The following is a 21576-nucleotide window of genomic DNA, read 5'->3' as shown; positions in this document are numbered from 1 at the left end:
GTCCCTCGTTTATCGCGGGGGTTACGTTCTAAAAATAACCTGTAATAGGCGACTCGTTTCACATGTGTCACTGTTAAAGACAAATGTGATTGGACGATCATGTTTTGAGACAGTCATAACGTCTGGCGGGGGGACCAAAAAGACAGAACTCAGGGAAAAGTTTAACAGTAGATCGAAGATAGAGAAGAGCAGGGTCAGAGGCGGGAGCGCTGAGCTGGTCCAGGGAGCGGGATCTGGTGAGGAGGAGCAAAAGAATCCAGTTTAGCAGAGTCAAAAAGCGAAAAAACATGAACTGAGCCAAGCAGGGAGTACCACAGAGATACACAGACGATCTGGCGCCGAGTGTCAGGTTCTGGCTGATCTTAATCTCCCCAGGTGCAGCTGATTGCGGATTAGCTCCAGGTGTGTGCAGGAGGAGCTGGGGAGAAGATTCTTCGCCCCAGCAGAAGGGAGAGGAAAAAGACCCAAAAAAAAAAAGGCAGGAAAGACAGGGATCGAGACACAGCGAAGGACGTGGGGACCAGCCTGAAATAAATCTGTATAAAATATTACAGAGAGAGAGAGAGAGAGAGAGAGAGAGAGAGAGAGAGAGAGAGAGATATCATTCTGTATTTGCAACTCGATAATTTTGCATGTTTGTGGTTCAAAACTGTGCATCCTGGCTCCAGTAGTCATTTTAAGTGCTTGGTGACATCACACAAGACTGCCCTGATTGCAGCCAGGTGTTTCCAAACTGCACACACCTCGTTCACGCTAGAGGCACTGTGGGTGAAGTGTCTTGCCAAAGGACAGAATGACAGTTTTTGCCACTGACCAGGCTTTCACAAGGATAATTGGTCACGCCATAGTTAAATATTTCTCTGTTTAATGTATCTGTCTGCTCAAACACACCCTTTTCTCCTATTGGCTCTGTTAGGCTCTGATTGAGTGACAGCTGGATTTAACCAATCACAGTGAACTTTCAGAAGAAGCAGGTGACTTTATTTACTTCTTTAAGGCAATAGAAAAACACAAAGTTTTTATGAATCGTGACATAATCCAAATACTCCAAACTGGCTCTATGAAACTGTAATATAGTTTTGGACCATTTCCTCCCGTCGTAAAGGCTAACGCTGTTGTTCTGTCGCAGGTGGCAGTGTTTCCAACTCTCTCCAGGAGGTGTGCGTCCCCGTGGTGGAGATGGCGGAGTGTAACAGAGACTATGGGATCGCTCTGCTCCTGTACGACAACATCATGTGTGCTGGATTTGAAGAGGGAGGAAAGGGAACGTGTCAGGTCAGCCCCCTCTGTCACTGTCCCATTTGTGTATGTGTGTCCTGTCTGCTGTAGGCCCACACACTGATCATCTTAAACGCTTTTATATCAAAGTTTGACTGTTTCAGTTTATTCTTAGAAATAAACGATCGCATTTGACCAGAATCATCAAAGTTAACTGTTTTACTTAAGTCAGACTTAACTCAGCTCTGCTCTGTTTTCTGTATTAACATAAATACAGAATTTGATTATATTTTTCTTATTTTTCTTTTTTTTTTTAAATAATCCTTTGGTCTGTTAGGCATGATTTTGTATTATTATTATTATTATTATTATTATTATTATTATTATTATTATTATTATTATTATTATTATTATTATTACTATTATCATTATTATTATTATTATTATTATTATTATTATTATTATTATTATTATTATTGCATTGTATTATTACTATATGTATATTTTTATTCTTATTGTGTATTTATTTATTTATTTTCTTTCTTGGGGTGTGGGTTATTATTATTATTATTATTATTATTATTATTATTATTATTATTATTATTGCATTGTATTATTACTTTTTTTTTCCTTATTGTGTATTTATTTATTTATTATCTTTCTTGGGGTGTGGAATTTAAAAAGGGGGTAAAATGTAATCAAACTGTAACTTGTATAACTGTAGATGATATTAAGACTTGATTAAAAAATGTCATCACTAAAAGAATTTAATCGAACAAATCTCTTAATGAGTTTTGTCCAAAGTTCGGTAACTATAGCAGCTCCCTGCCTTATTATTCCTCACTTAACTTATGCACTCGGAGCATCCTAAATACTCACGGTGATGAGTTTATAAGTGATTTTCACATCTTTCAGAGGCCTGGAGTTTACTGTGAAGGTAAAGCTGAACGACTAGGATGCAAATTGCCTAGTTCCTGATTATCGGACAATAAAATGACTTCTTTTGACGTTATATCATACATCTGCACTGAGGTGACACATTTTTCTGACACTCGTCTTTATCTTAAATGCAGTAAAACAGTTTTACAGGTTTTTTTAGTTATGCAGATTAATATTCACACATGTACTTTTATTCACTGCACTCCTCTGTCTCCTCACAGGGCGACTCCGGGGGCGCCCTGGTGGTGAAGCAGGGTAGTGTCTGGGTCCAGGCCGGGATCGTGAGCGCCTCTGCTGGATGTGCCAGACCCGGAAAACCTGCAGTTCTGACGGATGTGTCGAAGTTCCAGGTCTGGATCCAGAGTGTGGTGGGATCAGACGACGATCTGGGATTTGTCACGTTTACATCAACAGGAGACCACAGTGACAACAGCTACTACTGCAGGAATACTACTACTACTACTACTACTACTACTACTACTACTGCTACTGCTACTGCTACTACTGCTACTGCTACTAGTGCTACTACTACTGCTACTAATGCTACTACTGCTACTACTTCTACTACTGCTGCTACTGCTACTACTACTACAACTGTACCAATTACTACACCTACAACTATACCAACTACTACTAGTACTGCACCTACTACTACTACAACTGTACCAATTACTACACCTACAACTATACCAACTACTACTAGTACTGCAGCTACTACTACTACAACTGTACCAATTACTACACCTACAACTACACCAACTACTACTAGTACTGCAGCTACTACTACTACAGCTGTACCAATTACTACACCTACAATTACACCAACTACCACTTCTACTGCAACTACTACTGCTACTACTACTACTACTACTACTACTACTACTACTACTACTACTACTACTACTGCTACTACTACAGCTGTACCAATTACTACACATACAACTATACCAACTACTACCACTACTACTTCTGCTACTGCAGCTGCTGCTACTACAGCTAAACCTATTATTACTGTTACTAATACTACTGCTACTACTGTACCAACTACTACTACTACTACAAGTAGTCCTACAATTATACCCACTACCACTACTACTTCACCTGCTACTGCAACTACAAGTGTACCAACTACTACTTCTACTACTAGACCTACTACAACTAGTACTACTAGTACTACACCAACTACTAGTACTACTATTACTACTATACCAAAAACAATTACATCTGCTACTACTACTACTACATCAAATACTAGTTCACCTTCAAGTTACCAACTACTACAAGAATGTTTCAGACAAGCATGGTACTTCCAAAAACACAGTAAAAAGTTTCCGCTGTTTTATCACTGTCCCTATTTACTACGTCAGCCCAAACTAGTACAACTGTTACTACACAGTACTAGTAGCAATTAGTATTGTATACTACAATACTAACTACTACTGTATGTGGCTGTTACAACTAATACTACTGCTACTGTGATGCCCCAAACTACAACATCAGTTTTACTACTACAGCTGCTACTACAACTACAACTGTATCTACTTCTACTAATACTACTACGACTACTGCTACTATTACTACTATAAAATAGCTATTACACTATACTACTATTACTATTACATTCTCCACCTACTACATCATTGCCAACTACCACAACTATTAGTGACAGATAATGAAGTACCACTACTACAATACTATCCACTAGTATCGTAGTACTAGATCTACAAGATCTACAACATCAGTTATATTAGTAGTACTACTACAATACTACTGCAGCTATAGACAGCAACTACAACTAGTACTACTACACCTGCTGCTACAACTGTATCTACTATTGCTACTATTATTACTACTACTACTACTACTACTACTACTACTACTACTACTACTACTACTACTACTACTACTATTTCTACTACTACTACTACTACTATTACTGCTTCTATTACTACTCCTATTATTATTACTACTATTACTATTACTGCTACTGCTACTACTACTACTACTACACAAATGTGGTCAAAGTACTGTATTGTATTACTTGAGTAAAGATACATCTGGTCAAATATTATTTCAATACAAGTAAAAGTACCATAGTCAAAATATCACTTAAGTTAGGTGACGTATTTGCTGTATACATTACTTAAGTACTGTGACTACTGATACTTTTTTACAAATCATTTAAGTAAGGGTTGTGAATGATAACATTACAACTTAATAATAATAAAATAATAAAATACACTAGGTTACTGCTAAAGCCAAGATACACATGGTATTTTTGTTGTATGCAGTACTTCAAACTAGTCTGTATATGTTAGTAAGATTATTAGGTTAGTAGACAAAAGACGTATTTGGTTACAATGAGTGAAATGGAAATAGAGATTCAATTATCCTACATCGTGTATATTTACAATCTTAAAAAAAACACAAAAAAACCAACAAGAATAAGCCAAATAAAATCTTGTCAGAACTACAGACACTTAACTGCCCCTAAAATACTTTAAAGTGCCCACGTTAAACTATTTTCTGTGTTATAATATTGTTTCTTCGTCACAAATAGACCTGGAGTTGTGTTTTGTTTCATTCACACAAGTTTAACACACAAATCTGCATATTTAAGTGAACTGAAAACAGTCTGTTCCACCTTGTGATGTCATCATGTGGTAAAACAGGAAGTGCTCTACTGTTTTTAAACTCCACACAACTTCACTACAATCATTTGGATCATTTCACCCAAGAAGTTGCCGCTCTCTACTGAACTAAAGGTAAAAGGAGCTGGTAAATTGAAAACTACCACTTAGTGACATCACAACGTGGAACAGAGCAATAATAAACAGACGAATAATAATAAAGGAATGAAAAAACACAACTCCAGGAATGTTTTTGAGGAAGTACCATCAATCTAACATGACTCAAAGTTCAGATGAGTCAATGTTGTGTAATATAGGACCTTTAAAGCCAACTCATAACGATGTGGCTAATTAGTGAGACCACGCCCACAATCCGCGAAGTACAAAGTATTGTATTTATCTTTCAAATGAAGTACAGTCAAAGTAATAAGTACTCAACTCAAATATGACACAAGTGAAGTACAAATCCTCAAAATTTGTACTTAAGTGAATTGACTTCTTCCTACCTCTGCTACTACAGGACCACAACTACTACTACAACTACTAAGGCTACTACTATTACCTCCTACTGCTACTACTACTACTACTACTGCTACTACTACTACTGCTACTACCTCCTACTACTACTACTACTACTGTTACTACCTCCTACTACTACTACTACCACTACTACTACTACTGCTACTACCTCCTACTACTACTACTACTACTACTACTACTGCTACTACCTCCTCCTACTACTACTACCACTACTACTACTACTGCTACTACCTCCTACTACTACTACTGCTACTACCTCCTCCTACTACTACTAGTACTACTACTACCACCTCCTCCTACTACTACTACTACAACTACCTCCTCCTACTACTACTACCTCCTACTACTACTACGTCCTCCTCCTCCTACTACTACTACTACCTCCTCCTCCTACTACTACTACTTCCTCCTCCTCCTCCTCCTACTACTACTACCTCTTCCTACTACTACTATTACTGCTACTACCTCCTCCTCCTACTACTACTACTACTGCTACTACCTCCTACTACTACTACTACTACCACTACTACTACTACTACTAGTGCTACTACCTCCTCCTACTACTACTAGTACTACTACTACCACCTCCTCCTCCTCCTACTACTACTACTACCTCCTCCTCCTCCTACTACTACTACTACCTCTTCCTAGTGCTACTACTGCTACTACCTCCTACTATTACTACCTCCTCCTACTACTACTACTATTACTACTACTACTACTACCTACTACTACTGTTACTTCTACCTCCTCCTACCACTACTACTACTACTTCTACCTCCTCCTCCTACTACTACTACTACCTCCTCCTATTACTACCTCCTCCTCCTCCTACTACTACTACTACTACTACTACTACTACTACTACTACTACTACTACTACTACTACTACTACTACTACTACTACTACTACTACGGTCAACCTTCAGATCAGTATACAAAACTGAGCTACTGTCACCTCAGAATGTTCCAGTATGGCATTAAACTGATCTATTCCCATAGAGACAAGCACATAACGCCACACAACCACGTCACAGGTCAGCTCTGTGGAGAGGTGGGCGAGCTTGTTCATGTTCATGGCAGAAATGCTTTTTTTCAAGATAATCATTTGTATTGAATAAATATAAGATAATCAAGTTGAACGCCATGGTGTGGAACATTCCGGGCAAGGAGATCTCCGTGGAGACAAGCAGGTAGCAAACTCACTACCAGAAAAGTTACACAGTGTACTTTAAAATCTGAATTATAATACAACTCATCCATGTCTCTAAATCTATTTTTTCAATCGATATAAAGCAGAAAATGAGCAAAACATTAAAACACAAGAGCGGGATTTGAATCACCAACCTTCAGATCAATGGGCAAACGCTGTACCAACTGAGCCACTGTCGCTCCAGGGACTTAATGTTTAAATATAATGAGTGCAATTACATAGTTAGAATTATACTTAATGAGTAAAGTATAGGGTTAACCTGATGATTTACTTTAGTACTGTGTCCTAGGGGTGAATATCTTATCAGATTTTCCTGAAACGCTTTTTGATTGAGATTAGATAGACAGGAATTTACCTCAAAAACGATCCTATATATGAACATGAACTGCATAGAAATATATCAATGAAACACTTAATGAGTCATAGAAGTTATTTATTCAACCCTCTACAGCTCAAATCTCCAGAAAAGTACAAAAAATTAAGAAAAAAGTGAACAGTAAATACATTAAAGTGCCCATATTACACTATTTTCTGATTTGTTATAATGTTTCCTCGTCGTAAACAAACCTGGAGTTGTGTTTTGTTTCATTCACACAAGTCTAACACACAAACCCGAGTTCTTCTCTCACTATGAAAACAGTCTGTTCCACCTTGTGATGTCATCGTGTGGTAAAACAGGAAGTGCTCTACTGTTTTTTTAAACCTCACACAACTTTACTAGAATCATTTGGATCATTTCCCCCATGGAATTTCCAGTCTCCAATGAACAACAGGGAAAAGGTAGTAGCTGTTAAATTGAAAACTACCACTTAGTGACATCACAAGGTGGAACAGAGCAATAATAAACAGACAAATAATAATAAAAGAATGAAAAAAAAACACAACTCCAGGTATGTTTTTGAGGAAGTACCATCAATCTAACATGACTCAAAGTTCAGATGAGTCAATGTTGTGTAATATAGGACCTTTAAAGCCAACTCATAATAATGTGGCTAATTAGTGAGACCACGCCCACAATCCGCGAAGTACAAAGTATTGTATTTATCTTTCAAATGAAGTACAGTCAAAGTAATAAGTACTCAACTCAAATATGACACAAGTGAAGTACAAATCCTCAAAATCTGTACTTAAGTGAATTGACTTCTACCTCCTTCTGCTACTACTGCGCCGCAAAGTACTATTACGACTACTACTACTACTACTACTACCTCCTTTCATTTGTGGTATTTTTATTGGTCTTGTTTATTTAAAGTACCTGGATAATTGTGCACAACTGAAACAAACAATTAAAACAAAATGAAAATAAAAGCAGTTGTTTTAAACCACAGTTTTGTTTTCCTCCTTCAAGTCACTCAAACCACTCACCCGTACAGTCAGAGGTGGGTCAAGTGTCTTGCCCAATGACACAACAACAGTATTCATATGTGTACTGTGTATTGACGGCTCAAATAAAGACGTTTATGTCGAGGGAATGGACAAACGCTCTACCAGCTGAGCCACTGTCGCCCCAGGGACTTAATGTTTATATATAATGAGTGCAATTACATAGTTAGAATTATACTTAATGAGTAAAATATAGGTTTAAATCTCTTCTCTGTCGCAGTAACCTGATTATTTACTTAAGTACTGTCTTCGAGGGGTGAATATCTTATATGGATTTTCCTGAAAAGTATTGAGCGTGTGCGTTTAGATTTACGACTTATGTTTTAATAGTAGGATTCTGTTCAAAGTTCACGTTTTAAACACATCCAGAAAAATTGAAAACGTGCAAATAGGCCTGTCACGATAACACATTTTGAAGTAGTCTGTAGTCGTCCAGGTCCGATTCGTAGTAAAAGCCAAAGTTAAACCTGTAACTGGACAAAACGTTGAACTGAAGAACTGAAGAAGTGGCTTGGATGAGCAGCAGTTCACAGATTTAACTTCGGCTTTTACTAAAAGTTTGAAGTACGAAATATTGGAGAAGAAAATATCGACGATAAACGATAATACTGAAGCCATTTTGCCACTGACACGATCGCCCCGAAGCAGGATTTTACCCCAAAATACAAATATGAACATGAGCTGCAGTACAGGGTGTCCATACAGTCTCTTTACAATAAAATACACAATAAAATACACAAATACCCAAAAGTCACTGACAGTTGAAAAGTTTTGTTTCTAAATATTTTTATTTTATTTTTTCAGAGCATTTAAAACGACCCTTCCGACATTAATATGAGCAAATAGAGCACCGAGGAACAAACCCAACACATTTTAACACCAGAGATGCCCCAAGTGTAAATGGCTTTAAAGCAGGATTGTCAAACTCGTGGCCTGGTTGCTAATTGCGGCCCGCGAGATGATATTTTGTGGCCCACAGGACAATATGAAAGTTTAATGTTAGTGTGGCATTACCATGTAGAAGGTTCCACCAAATCAGTAAACCCCAAACGCACATGTCACTCGCGCTGTGTACTCCCGTCACAAAAGATTCAACAAATAACGATGTATATTCATAAAATCCACAAGAATTGGCGTATTTCCTCATGTATGTTTGAGAAGATTTTAACAGCTTTTTTTGTGGAATTCCTGATGCCGTCCAGCTTCACCCAGATCATTTGAGTTTGAGACCCCTGCATTAAAGGAATAATAAGTCATTTTCAAAGACAGTGGGCAGTATGTGATCTCCACAGACCTGACTAGTCCCGATTTCTTCCTGTGGGGCGATCTTAAATAAAAGATGTTTGTGAATAAACCTCAGACAATAAACGACTTAAAACATAATATCGAAAATCAAATAAGAGCAGTAAGGCCGGAAATGCAAAGTGTGTTTTAAAATTGAGGTCATTTTTACTTTTCCTAGATTAAATAGTGATAAGTTCAAGTGTAAGTGAACAATTACAACCGTATATATTGCCAAAAATCTCGTAAGGTTCAGTTTATCTACTGCTACAATTTGGTGAGTATAACTTAAGAATTATAGGAGCTACTGAAGATTTAAAAGTGTCTCTGACTTCATCTATGTATGTATTGTGCTATCGTACTCAGGACTGCCCCCTAGCTTTCAGGAGGCCCCCGACAGTCAATACCTCCTGGCTCAGATATTGGTGATTCACATTTGACACATTCTGACTCTGCTCTCATCACTTTGACCAGTTGTATTTGTGTTTATCTGAACAACAACAGACTGAAAACATCCAGAACTACTATAGTCACAAGGACGGTACACAAACATATAAGGGAAGTCAAGATTTTTACAATTCTAGACATTTCTTCTTCATTTCTGTTGGATTTTAATGTGTTCCAGTTGGTGACAGTGGTGTTACATTTACATTATGCCGGGTCCTTGCACCGGTGTAAACACAGAGCTGCCCTCACCTCCGCCCGACTCAAAAACAAACATAGCAGCAACAACTATTTTACTCCTATAGATACAAAACAAATGTAATAGTTTGAGAGAGGGATATTTAGTCTGCTGCAAACACACAAGCCCTGTTTCCAATAATAGTCTGGGCCAGGCCTGATTGTACTCGGTGGTTTCCAAAGTGCTTCACCTTGTTTAATCCACCTCTATTTGGGTATAATTAGTCGCATAAAAGCGCATCTTTCCCGGACTGAATTTCTTGTCATGTTCGCTGTAGTGGAGCCTCATCAATGGTTCGATCTCGTCTGTTATTTTTGGCTTTGGTTCAGTAATGTCCCCTCCCTCCTAAAGAAAGAATGGTTCTATCTAACATGCATTCAACGCTAAATCCATATTATAATTATCATGACAGGCTGACGGAAAAAACTAACACAAGAATCGCATTCCAGATTCGCACAATGAGATCTTGTTTCTTAATCTCATTAGCCTAGTTTCCAACCGTATATTTAAATGTGTCATAGGGAGTAAACATACACGTAGAAGTTGCTAAACCAGTAAACAAATATAATAACGGCAATCAAAGTGAGGGCTTGGTTTGGGTGGAGGAGAAAACAGTGTCACTCTCACCAGAGGCTTATCAGTTCAACACCTCACAATGGGTGCACGACTTCATCTGACAATACTTCTGATCGCTTTATCAACGACAGGTGAGTTTTTTAGGGATTTTTTTGTGTGTTATTTTATTATTTTGCCTGTGCTGTCTGTGTAAACCCTCAGTCCTCCAGGAATGATCCATAGTCAAAGAAAAATTTTATTCTGTTAACTGGACAAAGGGTTTAGAGGGAAGATGTTTCGCCGCTTGGATGATTGGCGAAACTTTTTGGTCCAACTCACAGAATTGAAATTTTCTTTGCCGTTGTACGTTATTATTATTATTATTATTATTATTATTATTATTATTATTATTATTATTATTATTATTATTATTATTATTATTATTATTAATAATAATAATATTTTTTATTTATTCATGCATTCCTTTATTTATTCATTTTTATTTTATTATTTTATTTATTGTGATTATAAGGCGATTCAACATAAAATACTGATGGATTTTTTTTTTTTTTCAGGTTCTCACGCACAAGGTAAGAAACAATCACATGTTTTTAATACTTTAATTTTATTATTTTATTTTATTATTATTATGAATTTTAGTGTATGGTTAGTTTTAATTATGACTCAATACTATACAACGTTGGCCTGATCCTTATCTATTCTATAGAGTTATTATTACCTGTGGTGGATGAAGTACTCAATGTTGTTACTTAATTAAAAGTAGGCAAGGCAAGTTTATTTGTACAGCACAATTCATACACAAAGTAACTCAAAGTGCAAAGACAAATGTATGGATAAGTCTCTCCAAGTCTGGTTTTCACAATATACTGTTGATTTTTTGCAGTGTTTTTAGATGGTAAAAAGCTGCAAATGTTATTGCAGTTAAAGCTGAAAATGTGGCTGTTAAAGTTCAAGTCTGAGACCATTATTAATCCTAGATTTATAGCCTGATTTGAAGGTTTTAGAGAGAGAGACTGAAGGTGACGGCTGTGTATTAACTGGCCTAGCTGCAGCGTGTAGAGATTGAACAGCAGGGGTCCCAGGACTGACCCCTGGGGAACCCCACAGGTCAGGGACATTTTATCTGAGACACATTTTCCAATTTCAGCAAAGTACTCCCTGTTTTCTAGATAGGACTTGAACCAGTTTAGTGCAGTACCACAGATGCCCTCCCAGTCCTCTAGTCTCTGTAAGAGGATCCCATGATCCACAGTGTCAAAGGAAACACTCAGATCTAACAGGATCAACACTGAGACTTTGCATCAGTGTTCAGGCGGATGTCGTTTGTCACCTTGATAAGAGCAGTCTCAGTCTGTGATGTGGGGGCTAAAACCTGACTGGAAAAAAAGTACACATACAGAAGCAAAAAGATGAAGTAAAAGTATCACATGAAAAAATCTACTTTAAGAGTAAAAAGTAAAAGTATTTCACACAAGTGTTTTTAATTTACACTACACTACACAGTGTAACTGTAGTGATCTTGATTTAAAATCATGCATATTTTGGTCAACATGTAATGAAATAAAAGTATATGCTTTTAAATGTACTTAAGTAAAGTACAGATACCTAAACACTCTTCTTAAGCACAGTGCTTATTACTTTTTTATTATTACTTTTAACTGAAAGGAACTTTCTATGTCCACCAGATACGAGGCAAACATGTTGCCTCGTCTTATGATTACTGTGAGAAAAAACAAAACGATTTAACAATTATTGACACCAAGACCAAACAACAGTGAAAACCTGTTCATTTCTGTTTTGTAACATCTTACAGTGACCGGGTTCATCACATCAAACTTTCTGATCAATAAAGTTGAGAAAACATGAACAGACAAGTAAAAACAGACAAGATTTTGTAGAACAGACTTTACTTCTAAAATTGTCAGGAGTATTATTATTTTTAGTTCTTACTATATTGTGACCTGAAAAATCACAATTATCGATTCACCTCATAATCTTGACATTTCTAGTTGCCAGTTTTAAAGCTGAAATCCAGGTGGTTTAAACCTGTAGTAACATTTGTTAAATCGTAGGAGCGCAGGCTATGTACAGTCTCGTTAAAATACAAAAGAAGAACTTAATAAAGCAAATACCAACCTCTTTGTGCTGGGGAACAACTACATTTTCAATTATAATTTGATTTGATTTGCTTGATTTCTCTATTGTTTAAAATGTATTTTCAGCACTAGCTTGTGGCAGAGCACCGTTGAACACCAGGATCGTGGGAGGGCAAGAGGCCTCTCCGGGATTTTGGCCATGGCAGGTTTACATTCTCACAAGAGACAGCATGGGTACGACATTCATCTGTGGGGGCTCCCTGATCAACCGCGAGTGGGTCATGACCGCTGCCCACTGCCACGAGGGAATGTAAGGGCGTTTTTCTATTGATACTTAGCGGTAACATCATATTTCCCTATTGATTATACTGGACATAACATGATAAATCCCAAGAATTCACAGAACAAAAATCTGCATTTCAACAATATTCATGTTACCTGACCCCCGTCTGCATTGAATATTATTGGGTGAGAATGGAATAGACTGTTGTGATGTCATCTGAAACCCACCAAAAACGTTTTATGTCTGAAAACTGAAGAGAAAGTACAAAATAGAGTATCAATCATATATTCAGAAGCCTGTGATCAATACGAGCGTTCACGGTCCTGTTTAAGTGTTTGATTTTCAACTAAAATACGTAAGGGTGACTAAATGAAAAGCAGTTGGATAATGCTAGCTAGCTTCATTCACAAGCATAATTTGTGAGGGACTTGTTTAGCGTAGGGTGACCAGACGTCCGTACTGACCCAGGACTGTCCCAGTGTTGAACCCTGTGTCCCCTGTCCCAGCAGATTTATCCAAAACCAGTGATTTGTCATAGTTTTATTCAAAAAAAAAAGTCCCAGCTGTCCCTATTTTTGACCAATCTGATCCTCGCCAACAATAAAGAGGGGCAGATATTGTCATTTGTTTAGCCAAAATGCTGAAAATTGTGCTTGAAAATGAGCATCCCACAGATTATGATTGACATGAGTGAGTTGAGAATGGATAATGTTACACGCTCTTGTCACTGTTTCATTTATACCAGCCATCCCAACCCAGGTATGTTCCAGTTTTGAATTCTGAAAATCTGGTCACCCTAGTTTAGCGACACAAATCAGCTCACCTTTTGCAGATCAAGTCAGTTCTTTATGAATGTGGTAAAATAAAGCTTAATTAAAGTTTCTTTTGCCTAACAGTTCCTCAAACAGAGCAGTGCCTTCAGTTAGCTTTACCCCCCCAGGGAATGTTCATGACATCAGCTGGAAAGTATCAATAGTTACAGCTGTATTCAGGTCATATTTTCATCAGCACAGTAGGGTTGGGTTATCTGGTGATAAAAATCAAGTCGTGACGTCATTCCTGTGACAATCATTCATTTAATGAAGCAGCAAAACAAAAAGAGCCTTTGGACGTTTATTATGTTTGGGTTTATTATATTTTTGAACTTTAAAATACAACACAACAAAGCGTCAGACTCATTACTACAGTCATTTCACATCAAGCTACAAATGTAAGAGAATCCCCACAGAACTAAACCAGAAATTCTCAAATAAAGAGCCCAAATTTTGAACAATTACCAAAAGTATTAAGAGTCAGTATCAAGGTCCAATTTCTAAAGTTCTCATGTATATGAAGGATTTGTGGGGCTTAATGAAATAAAACTAAAATTTGATTGCCAAACTGTTTTTGATCCAGTCATGTCCAGTATATCATTGGATTTAATAAATATGGTACAGTTATTCCTATTTTAGCTAACTGCTGCATCAATTGTGATGATTGTCAGTTGCTAATGCTAACTTTCCCATAGAAGTTGGATTGAAAATGAAATCGAGAACCAGCCTTTAGACCCCTCCAATGTTTGCCCAAGCTGATTTTTGTTTGTTTATTTTAAAGCTACCATCTGTAAGTTTGTTACATAATTAACCAGTTGATGGCAGATGTCCCCCCTTACCAGGCCCCTCCCCTCCCCTGGCCCCTCCCCTCACCTGGCTCCTAACCTGGCCTCTCACCTGGCTCCTCCCCTCACCTGGCCCCTCCCCTCACCTGGCCTCTCACCAGACCCCTCCCCTCACCTGGCCCCTCCCCTCCCCTGGCTCCTCACCTAGCCCCTAACCTGGCCTCTCACCTGGCTCCTCCCCTCACCTGGCCCCTCCCCTCACCTGGCCTCTCACCTGGCCCCTCCCCTCACCTGGCCTCTCACCTCACCTGGCCCCTCCCCTCACCTGGCCTCACCTGGCCTTAGTTTAGGCTCAGCTGTGCTCTCTGGTTTTCTGTCAGGCCAAAAATGGCAGCAGTAATGTAAATAACATCTAGTGGTGACATGTGAATGCAACAGGGCCCGGTCGCACAATCTGTTTACCGATGGCAGCTTTAAATATCAAGACTGAACCTATATTAAAATAGTTTCACTCAGTCATTTTTGTTTCCAGGGTAACAAATCAGACACAAGTGTTTTTGGGAAGCGTGGATCGCACTTCCAGTAGAAACTCAGTGATGAGGATGGTGGTGGAGGTGGTGTTCCATCCTGACTACAACTCCTCCATCGCTTTTATTAATGACATCGTTCTACTCAAGTTGGATTCTCCCGTGACGTACACCAGCCGCATCCAACCCGTGTGTCTCAGCAAGAACGACAGCACCATCCAGTCGGGGCAGACCTCGTGGGTGGCGGGCTTCGGGGAAACGAGTGAAAGTAAGGGAACTATACATGTTCATGTGACGTCACAGATCACAACAATATCCAATTTAAAACTGAGCCACAGGAAAGGTCAGATATTGTAGCATCTTTAACTCTAAATGCAAATGATTCTATTAATATGTGTAACTATTGGGCCTATCCAAAGTTCAACATCAGCTTTCTACCATGTGTTCTCTCATCAAAAACACGCCCAAAGAGTTTTAGATGTCATCCATGCATGTTTCAGTAATCTTGTGATCTCTCCTCGGCCCTATTCAAACCCTCTTTACAGTTAGCAGTACGAGCCTGTGCAAAGCTCCTCCCACAAGTCTGTCACTCATGCTTCTGCATGGCCATTTTCCACAAATAAAAAAAAGCATGATATGAAACAATACACTACAACTTCACAAACCTGATGTGATGTGCAGTAGTTTCATGAGCAGGACACACACTGATTGTGTTGTAATAGCGCTCTGAAAGGGAAGTGAAGATAGCAAAGGGATGGGGGACTCAGAGTGAAAAAAACAAAACTGAAACTAATATTGATACCTTATATTCATTGAATTTACCATTTTTAAAATGATAAAAGGCAACATGGTTATGTGTTAGCAGATAATACATTATAGAAGTGTAATACACCATTTAATTGGTCCAATTTGGTTCCGCAAACATATATCACTAATCTTATGGCTTTCAATGACCCCTTGTGTTTAATAAAGCAACAGTTTTTGTGTTAAGGGTAAAATTCTTAGCTGCTCTACAGACAATCGATTTCCGTTCTTTGCCACAGATGGCAGCGTTTCGGACACTCTTCAGGAGGTGTGTGTCTCGGTGGTGGGGGACATGGAGTGCCGTGGGCTGTTCGGTAACCAGATCCAGCCGGAGATCGTCTGTGCCGGCGTCGCAGAGGGAGGCAAAGGCATCTGCCAAGTGAGTGCAGCAAAGGACTGTTAGCATCACCAGACGGACTGTGCCACAAGACCATTAGTATTGTGATTGCCCAGTTTGAGTAAAAAATTCAATTCTGTGCAAGCACAAGAAAGTAATTTATTACAGGAACACATACACTGACAAATTGCAGTTGACATGCTAACAATTAATTTGACTTTAACTTTTCAAACAAGTTTATTTTACTTTAAATATGATGATATACAGTAACGGTTGTAAAAAGACAACATTTAACTGTAACAAACCTGGGCAAACAAACCCGTGCAGAGGTTAACTGACTTTAGGCAGGTGTGACATCTTATATGTCATGCTACTGTTTTCATGCTAGTCGTTAGCCTGACCAAGAAGCAGGGGAAATGTTAAACTGTTGTAGCTTTAGATCATTGGAGATACATAGAAGTAGGGAAGTTCAGCCAAAACCAGCTGCCCAACTTAGACACCTGACGTCAGCTGCAGTGTAGAGACAAAATCAGCTCCATTTATCCATTTATCTTACACATTTCAGCTCTTTTACTAAACGTTACTGCACTGACGGGTTTAGTTGCACATTATAATAAGAGCAAAAGATCTGAGCAAAAAATATAACCAATCTGAAAATAGCATAATATGGGCCTTTAAACAACTAAATATGGAACAATAAATAACTGTGTTACAACTAGCCAACATTTAAGAACCTAACATTAATAAAAACAAGATCATACATTTACCAACCTAAACCTACCCAAATCCAGAGGTCACAGGTCACATCCTTCTCTCTGCTCACAGGGCGACTCAGGGGGCCCCCTGGTGGTGAAGCAGGACGGTGTTTGGATCCAGATCGGGATCGTGAGTGCGACAGACGGATGTGCCCTCCCAAATAAACCTGCCATCTACACTGAGGTCCTGCACTTCCAGGACTGGATCGAGAGCGTCGTGGACCAGGACTCACAGAGGCTGCCCGCGTTTGTGTCCTTCAGCTCGCCTGGGGAACTGGGGTTCAACTGTGGTGCTACTACTACTGCCCCACCTACTACTACAACTGCTGTACCACCAACTGGTACTGCTACTACTGGTACTCCTGCACAACCTGTTACTTTTACTACTACTACTACTACTAATACTGAAATTGATATACCACAACCCAGACCTCTACCAGTTGCTCCAGAAGCAAACAGCACTACTACTACAACTGCACCACCTACTACTACTACTACTACTACAACTGCACCACCTACTACTACTACTACTACAACTGCACCACCTACTACTACTACTACTACTACTACAACTGCACCACCTACTACTACTACTACTACAACTGCACCACCTACTACTACTACTACAACTGCACCACCTACTACTACTACTACTACAACTGCACCACCTACTACTACTACTACTACAACTGCACCACCTACTACTACTACAACTGCACCACCTACTACTACTACTACTACAACTGCACCACCTACTACTACTACTACTACAACTGCACCACCTACTACTACTACTACGCCACTTCCTACTACTACAACTGCACCACCACCTACTACTACTACAACAACTACTGCAATGCCTACTACTACTACACCACTTCCTACTACTACTACTGCAGCACCTACTACTATAACAACAACTACTACCACCACCCCCATGCCAACTACTACAACTACTGCATCTCCTACTACCACTACCACTGCTACTACTACTACCACTACTACTACCACTGCTACTACTGCACCACCAACTACTACAGGAACTACTACTACTACTGCAATGCCAACTTCAACTATCACTGCTACTACAACACCGCCAACTACTACTACTGCACCACCACCTACTACAACTACTACACCAACTACTACTACCACTCATACTACAACACCACCAACTACTACTACTGCAATGCCAACTACTACTACCACTACTGCACCAACTACTACTACTGCAACACCAACTACTACAACCACTCCTACTACAACATCGCCAACTACTACACCCACTACTACTACTGCAATGCCAACTACTACTGCCACTGCTACTACAACTACTACACCAACTACAACTACTTCTACTACTAAACTGCCTTCTACAACTACTACTACTAGTACGACTACTACTACTACTACTACCACCACTACTACTGCACTACCTACTACTACTACTGCACCACCTACTTCTTCCAGTACTTCTTCCAGTACTTCTTCCAGTGCTCCTTCAGTTTCAGTCAGCTGTCCCAAAACAAGTCCCCATTTTCGTCACATGCTTTCGATTTGCTTTAGTCTAATACTAATTATTGTACATTGATCATTTTAATAGTCAAAACAAAATTGTATTTAAGTGCATATGGAATTTTCTGTGTTAAAGATTTAGGTAAAGGTATTGCGTTTTAGAACTCACTGTTACTTCCTGTATTTTTTGTTTTTTTTTCCCCCCACAAACTGCCACTTAACTGATGTAAAACTATGATAAATATTCCACCAAAGAGAGAGACACCGACCCGTTTCCATGAGAAGTTTGGTTTTAACTTTCAATTTCCAAGGACTCATGCAGGTGACGTGCCGACTCAAGAAAGTTACATACTGTGGCTTTATGTAGTGGACATTTATGGTGCGTTCCAGTCGTCCTCGGAGGTCAGATTTTGGGGTTTTTGGATTTGCTAACGAGTACTGGAGAAAGGATTCACTAGTTTTTGCTAATTTGAATGGCAACAAAAAACTTGCCTTGGTACTTGACTCTTGAATCGCTGTTTGCCGGTGAAAAAAATGTTGTTGAGTCGATAAATTGGCTGCCAACCTCTGAGCCGTCGCCACCCGTTCCTGCGTCGACTGCTTGCTAGCGTAGTTAGCATGCTTCGTAGCAAAGTGAGCACTGATATTGTACTCTTTGAAGACCGCAACAGTTTCTTGGCATATTAAGCATACAACCTTTGATCGGACTTCAGTGAAACATATTTTGTTGTCCACTCCGTATTAAACACTCGGTGCTTACTGTCCACTTTTATTTTCTTTGATAATCTCATTTTTGCAGAAGGGCTGATAAGAGAATAAGAGAGTAACACACGTGAACAAGGTTGATGTAGTTAAAATGCGCCATTTAGTGGTAAATTGAACACGGTTTACCATTACCTATTTTAATATAATTTGGTCATGTTTGGCGGGCCGGATTAATAAACGCAGTGGGCCGTGTGTAGCCCCTGGGCCGTAGTTTGCCCCTCCCCCCACCGATGTAGGAACAATGTCTGGGATACAAAATTTACTTTATAGGATCTTTACTGTAATATACTGGGCACCGTTTTTCCAACTTGGCAACCGGAACGAGCACCCGGTGTTGAACTCGGAGATCAAAGTTCCGATCTCCGAGGGCGAGTGGAACGCAGCATTATTCCTTCCATTTAGTTTTTGGTTTTGTTTTAAATTACACTGATTTCTCCACTGTGATTCATCCCTCTTAACTGATTGTCTTTTTTGTTTCACATGTTCTTGAAGCTCTACCTCTAGGTGCACTCTGGAACATTTCTGGTGCTGGATGTGCCATTGGCTCGTCTCCATGGAAATGTTAATGCTTTGTCTGGCATGTTTCACAGTATGGCTTTAAACTTCTTTGTAGGGTTGTTTTTCAAAGTAGGCAAATAAATGTAGGTCATCACCCTGGAGACGAGCAAGTGGCAAACCACCAGAAGAAAGGTTACATAGTGCACCTTTAACCTAATGTTCTGAATTAAATGTATGTTATTTATACTAGTAATTTATTGTCTGAAAAGATAATAAAACCATTACAAACGTTATACTGCTTTGTGTCGTGTATGTGAATGAATAATGCGTGATATTTTTTAACTCGAAAACTACCACCTCATGACATCACAAGGTGGAACAGAGCATTTTGAGCTTTGGAGATGTGGGCAGATTAATTATAAAACATGTGTGAATGAAACAAAAGACAACTCCAGGTGTTTTTTTTAAAGAGGTAATATCATCGTAAAGTCCAAAACACACTGGACTGAGACATTTTTGTTGCATGGGGAGGCGGCTGTGAGACACTTTTTTGTGCTCATGTTAGTGCACATGTGCGAGTGTGAGAGATTAAATGGAATTAATGTGATTGACTGAGATTAAGGAGCAGGACAACACCTCACATCCACCACACCTTTAATTACTTATTAATTATTTAGCTGCGTAAAACTGAAACACTGATTCTCCATGTTTAGTCCTGACTCTGGGACCAGCAGGAGGCCGGTCCCTTACGTCCTCCTCATGTGAGATGGTTCATGTGGGACTAACATGTGGGAGATGTTCTTTGGTGCTGGTCCATGGAGAGACTTGTTCACACAGAGCTGCTTTAAAGTCTCTGAGCCATAGGAGCCACAGACCTGAGCCACAGGACACATGTGTGAAGTACTTCCTGGTTCTAGTCCTGACCCGAGCAGCAGTGTTCTGGATGTTCTGGATGTTCTGTTCTGTGTTAAGGCTCGTTTGGAGAGTCCAGTGAGCAGGACGTTACAGTCGTCTAATCTACTGGACACAAATGCAGGATAAGTCTCTCTAAGTCTGGATTTGACAGTTTACTTTTGATTTTTGACATGTTTTTAGATGGTAAAAAGCTGCAGATGTTGTTAAAGTTAAAGTCTGAGTCCATTATTACCCTGAGATTTCTAACCTGATTCTGATTTGAAGGTTTTAGAGAGAGACTGGAGGTGACTGCTGACACTTTCTTTACGTTTCTGTGGCCAAAGACTATGACCTGAGTTTTTATCTGAGTTTAGCTGACTGCTGCCGGTGAAATAAACAGAAACCTTTTTGCTCCAACTATTACTCCGCCTGTGTCGTCTGGCTCTTATTTGTTACACTATAATCACAAGTGTCAATATTGTTTATGCGGATGGATCTCAGCGCTTTAGAAACTATGTCATCTTTGTTATGACCGTAAATGTTTGTTTTTACAGATGATGATATGCGTTTGGGAAATGCAGCCTGACAAGTCCGGCCGCTTTTAGGTGGATACCCGTTAGTGCCACACCTGATCCGTAAAGTGACAAAGTGAATGACATAAGCATGAATGAGCAATTATATGAATAAACCACAAAACAATTTATTATATGAATCACTAAAGCAATATTTCTAATTGGCAAAGTGTTTTGTGGGTCACGGTTAGCAAATTTTAAAAGCACTTGTTTGGGTAAAATGAGAGCTAAATGTGTCCCAGTTTGTCAGATGCCCTGCCTGTGTGTCAGATGCCCTCCCTGTGTGTGTCAGATGCCCTCCCTGTGTGTGTCAGATGCCCTCCCTGTGTGTGTCAGATGCCCTCCCTGTGTCTCCGTGGGGGTCTTTTTCTGTGTAAAAGTTGCTAACCCTCCGTGGGATTCTGACATTTTAAAACACATTTGTCAGAAAAAGTGGATAATTTATTTGTTTGATAAATTGTTATTAAATGA

The 21576-nt window shown here is 39.2% G+C and overlaps 1 protein-coding gene across 1 annotated transcript in view; it reads left to right on the top strand.

The window, feature by feature from the left end:
* LOC117386692 (uncharacterized) overlaps positions 1-19839 on the top strand; it is a 43946-nt gene extending 24107 nt beyond the window's left edge. Inside the window, exons 17-25 of the mRNA XM_055229240.1 lie at positions 1130-1275; positions 2379-2627; positions 10164-10179; positions 10495-10593; positions 11017-11031; positions 12685-12868; positions 14971-15233; positions 16009-16148; positions 16932-19839. Coding sequence (XP_055085215.1) covers positions 1130-1275; positions 2379-2627; positions 10164-10179; positions 10495-10593; positions 11017-11031; positions 12685-12868; positions 14971-15233; positions 16009-16148; positions 16932-18452 — 2633 coding nt within the window. The 3' untranslated portion in view covers positions 18453-19839. The remainder of the gene's footprint in view (positions 1-1129; positions 1276-2378; positions 2628-10163; positions 10180-10494; positions 10594-11016; positions 11032-12684; positions 12869-14970; positions 15234-16008; positions 16149-16931) is intronic.
* Positions 19840-21576: the final 1737 nt, after the last annotated feature.

The sequence above is a fragment of the Periophthalmus magnuspinnatus genome, chromosome 18, assembly GCF_009829125.3.
Source record: "Periophthalmus magnuspinnatus isolate fPerMag1 chromosome 18, fPerMag1.2.pri, whole genome shotgun sequence".
Taxonomy (NCBI): Eukaryota; Metazoa; Chordata; class Actinopteri; order Gobiiformes; family Gobiidae; genus Periophthalmus; species Periophthalmus magnuspinnatus.
This window is presented reverse-complemented; position numbering and strand designations above follow the sequence as displayed.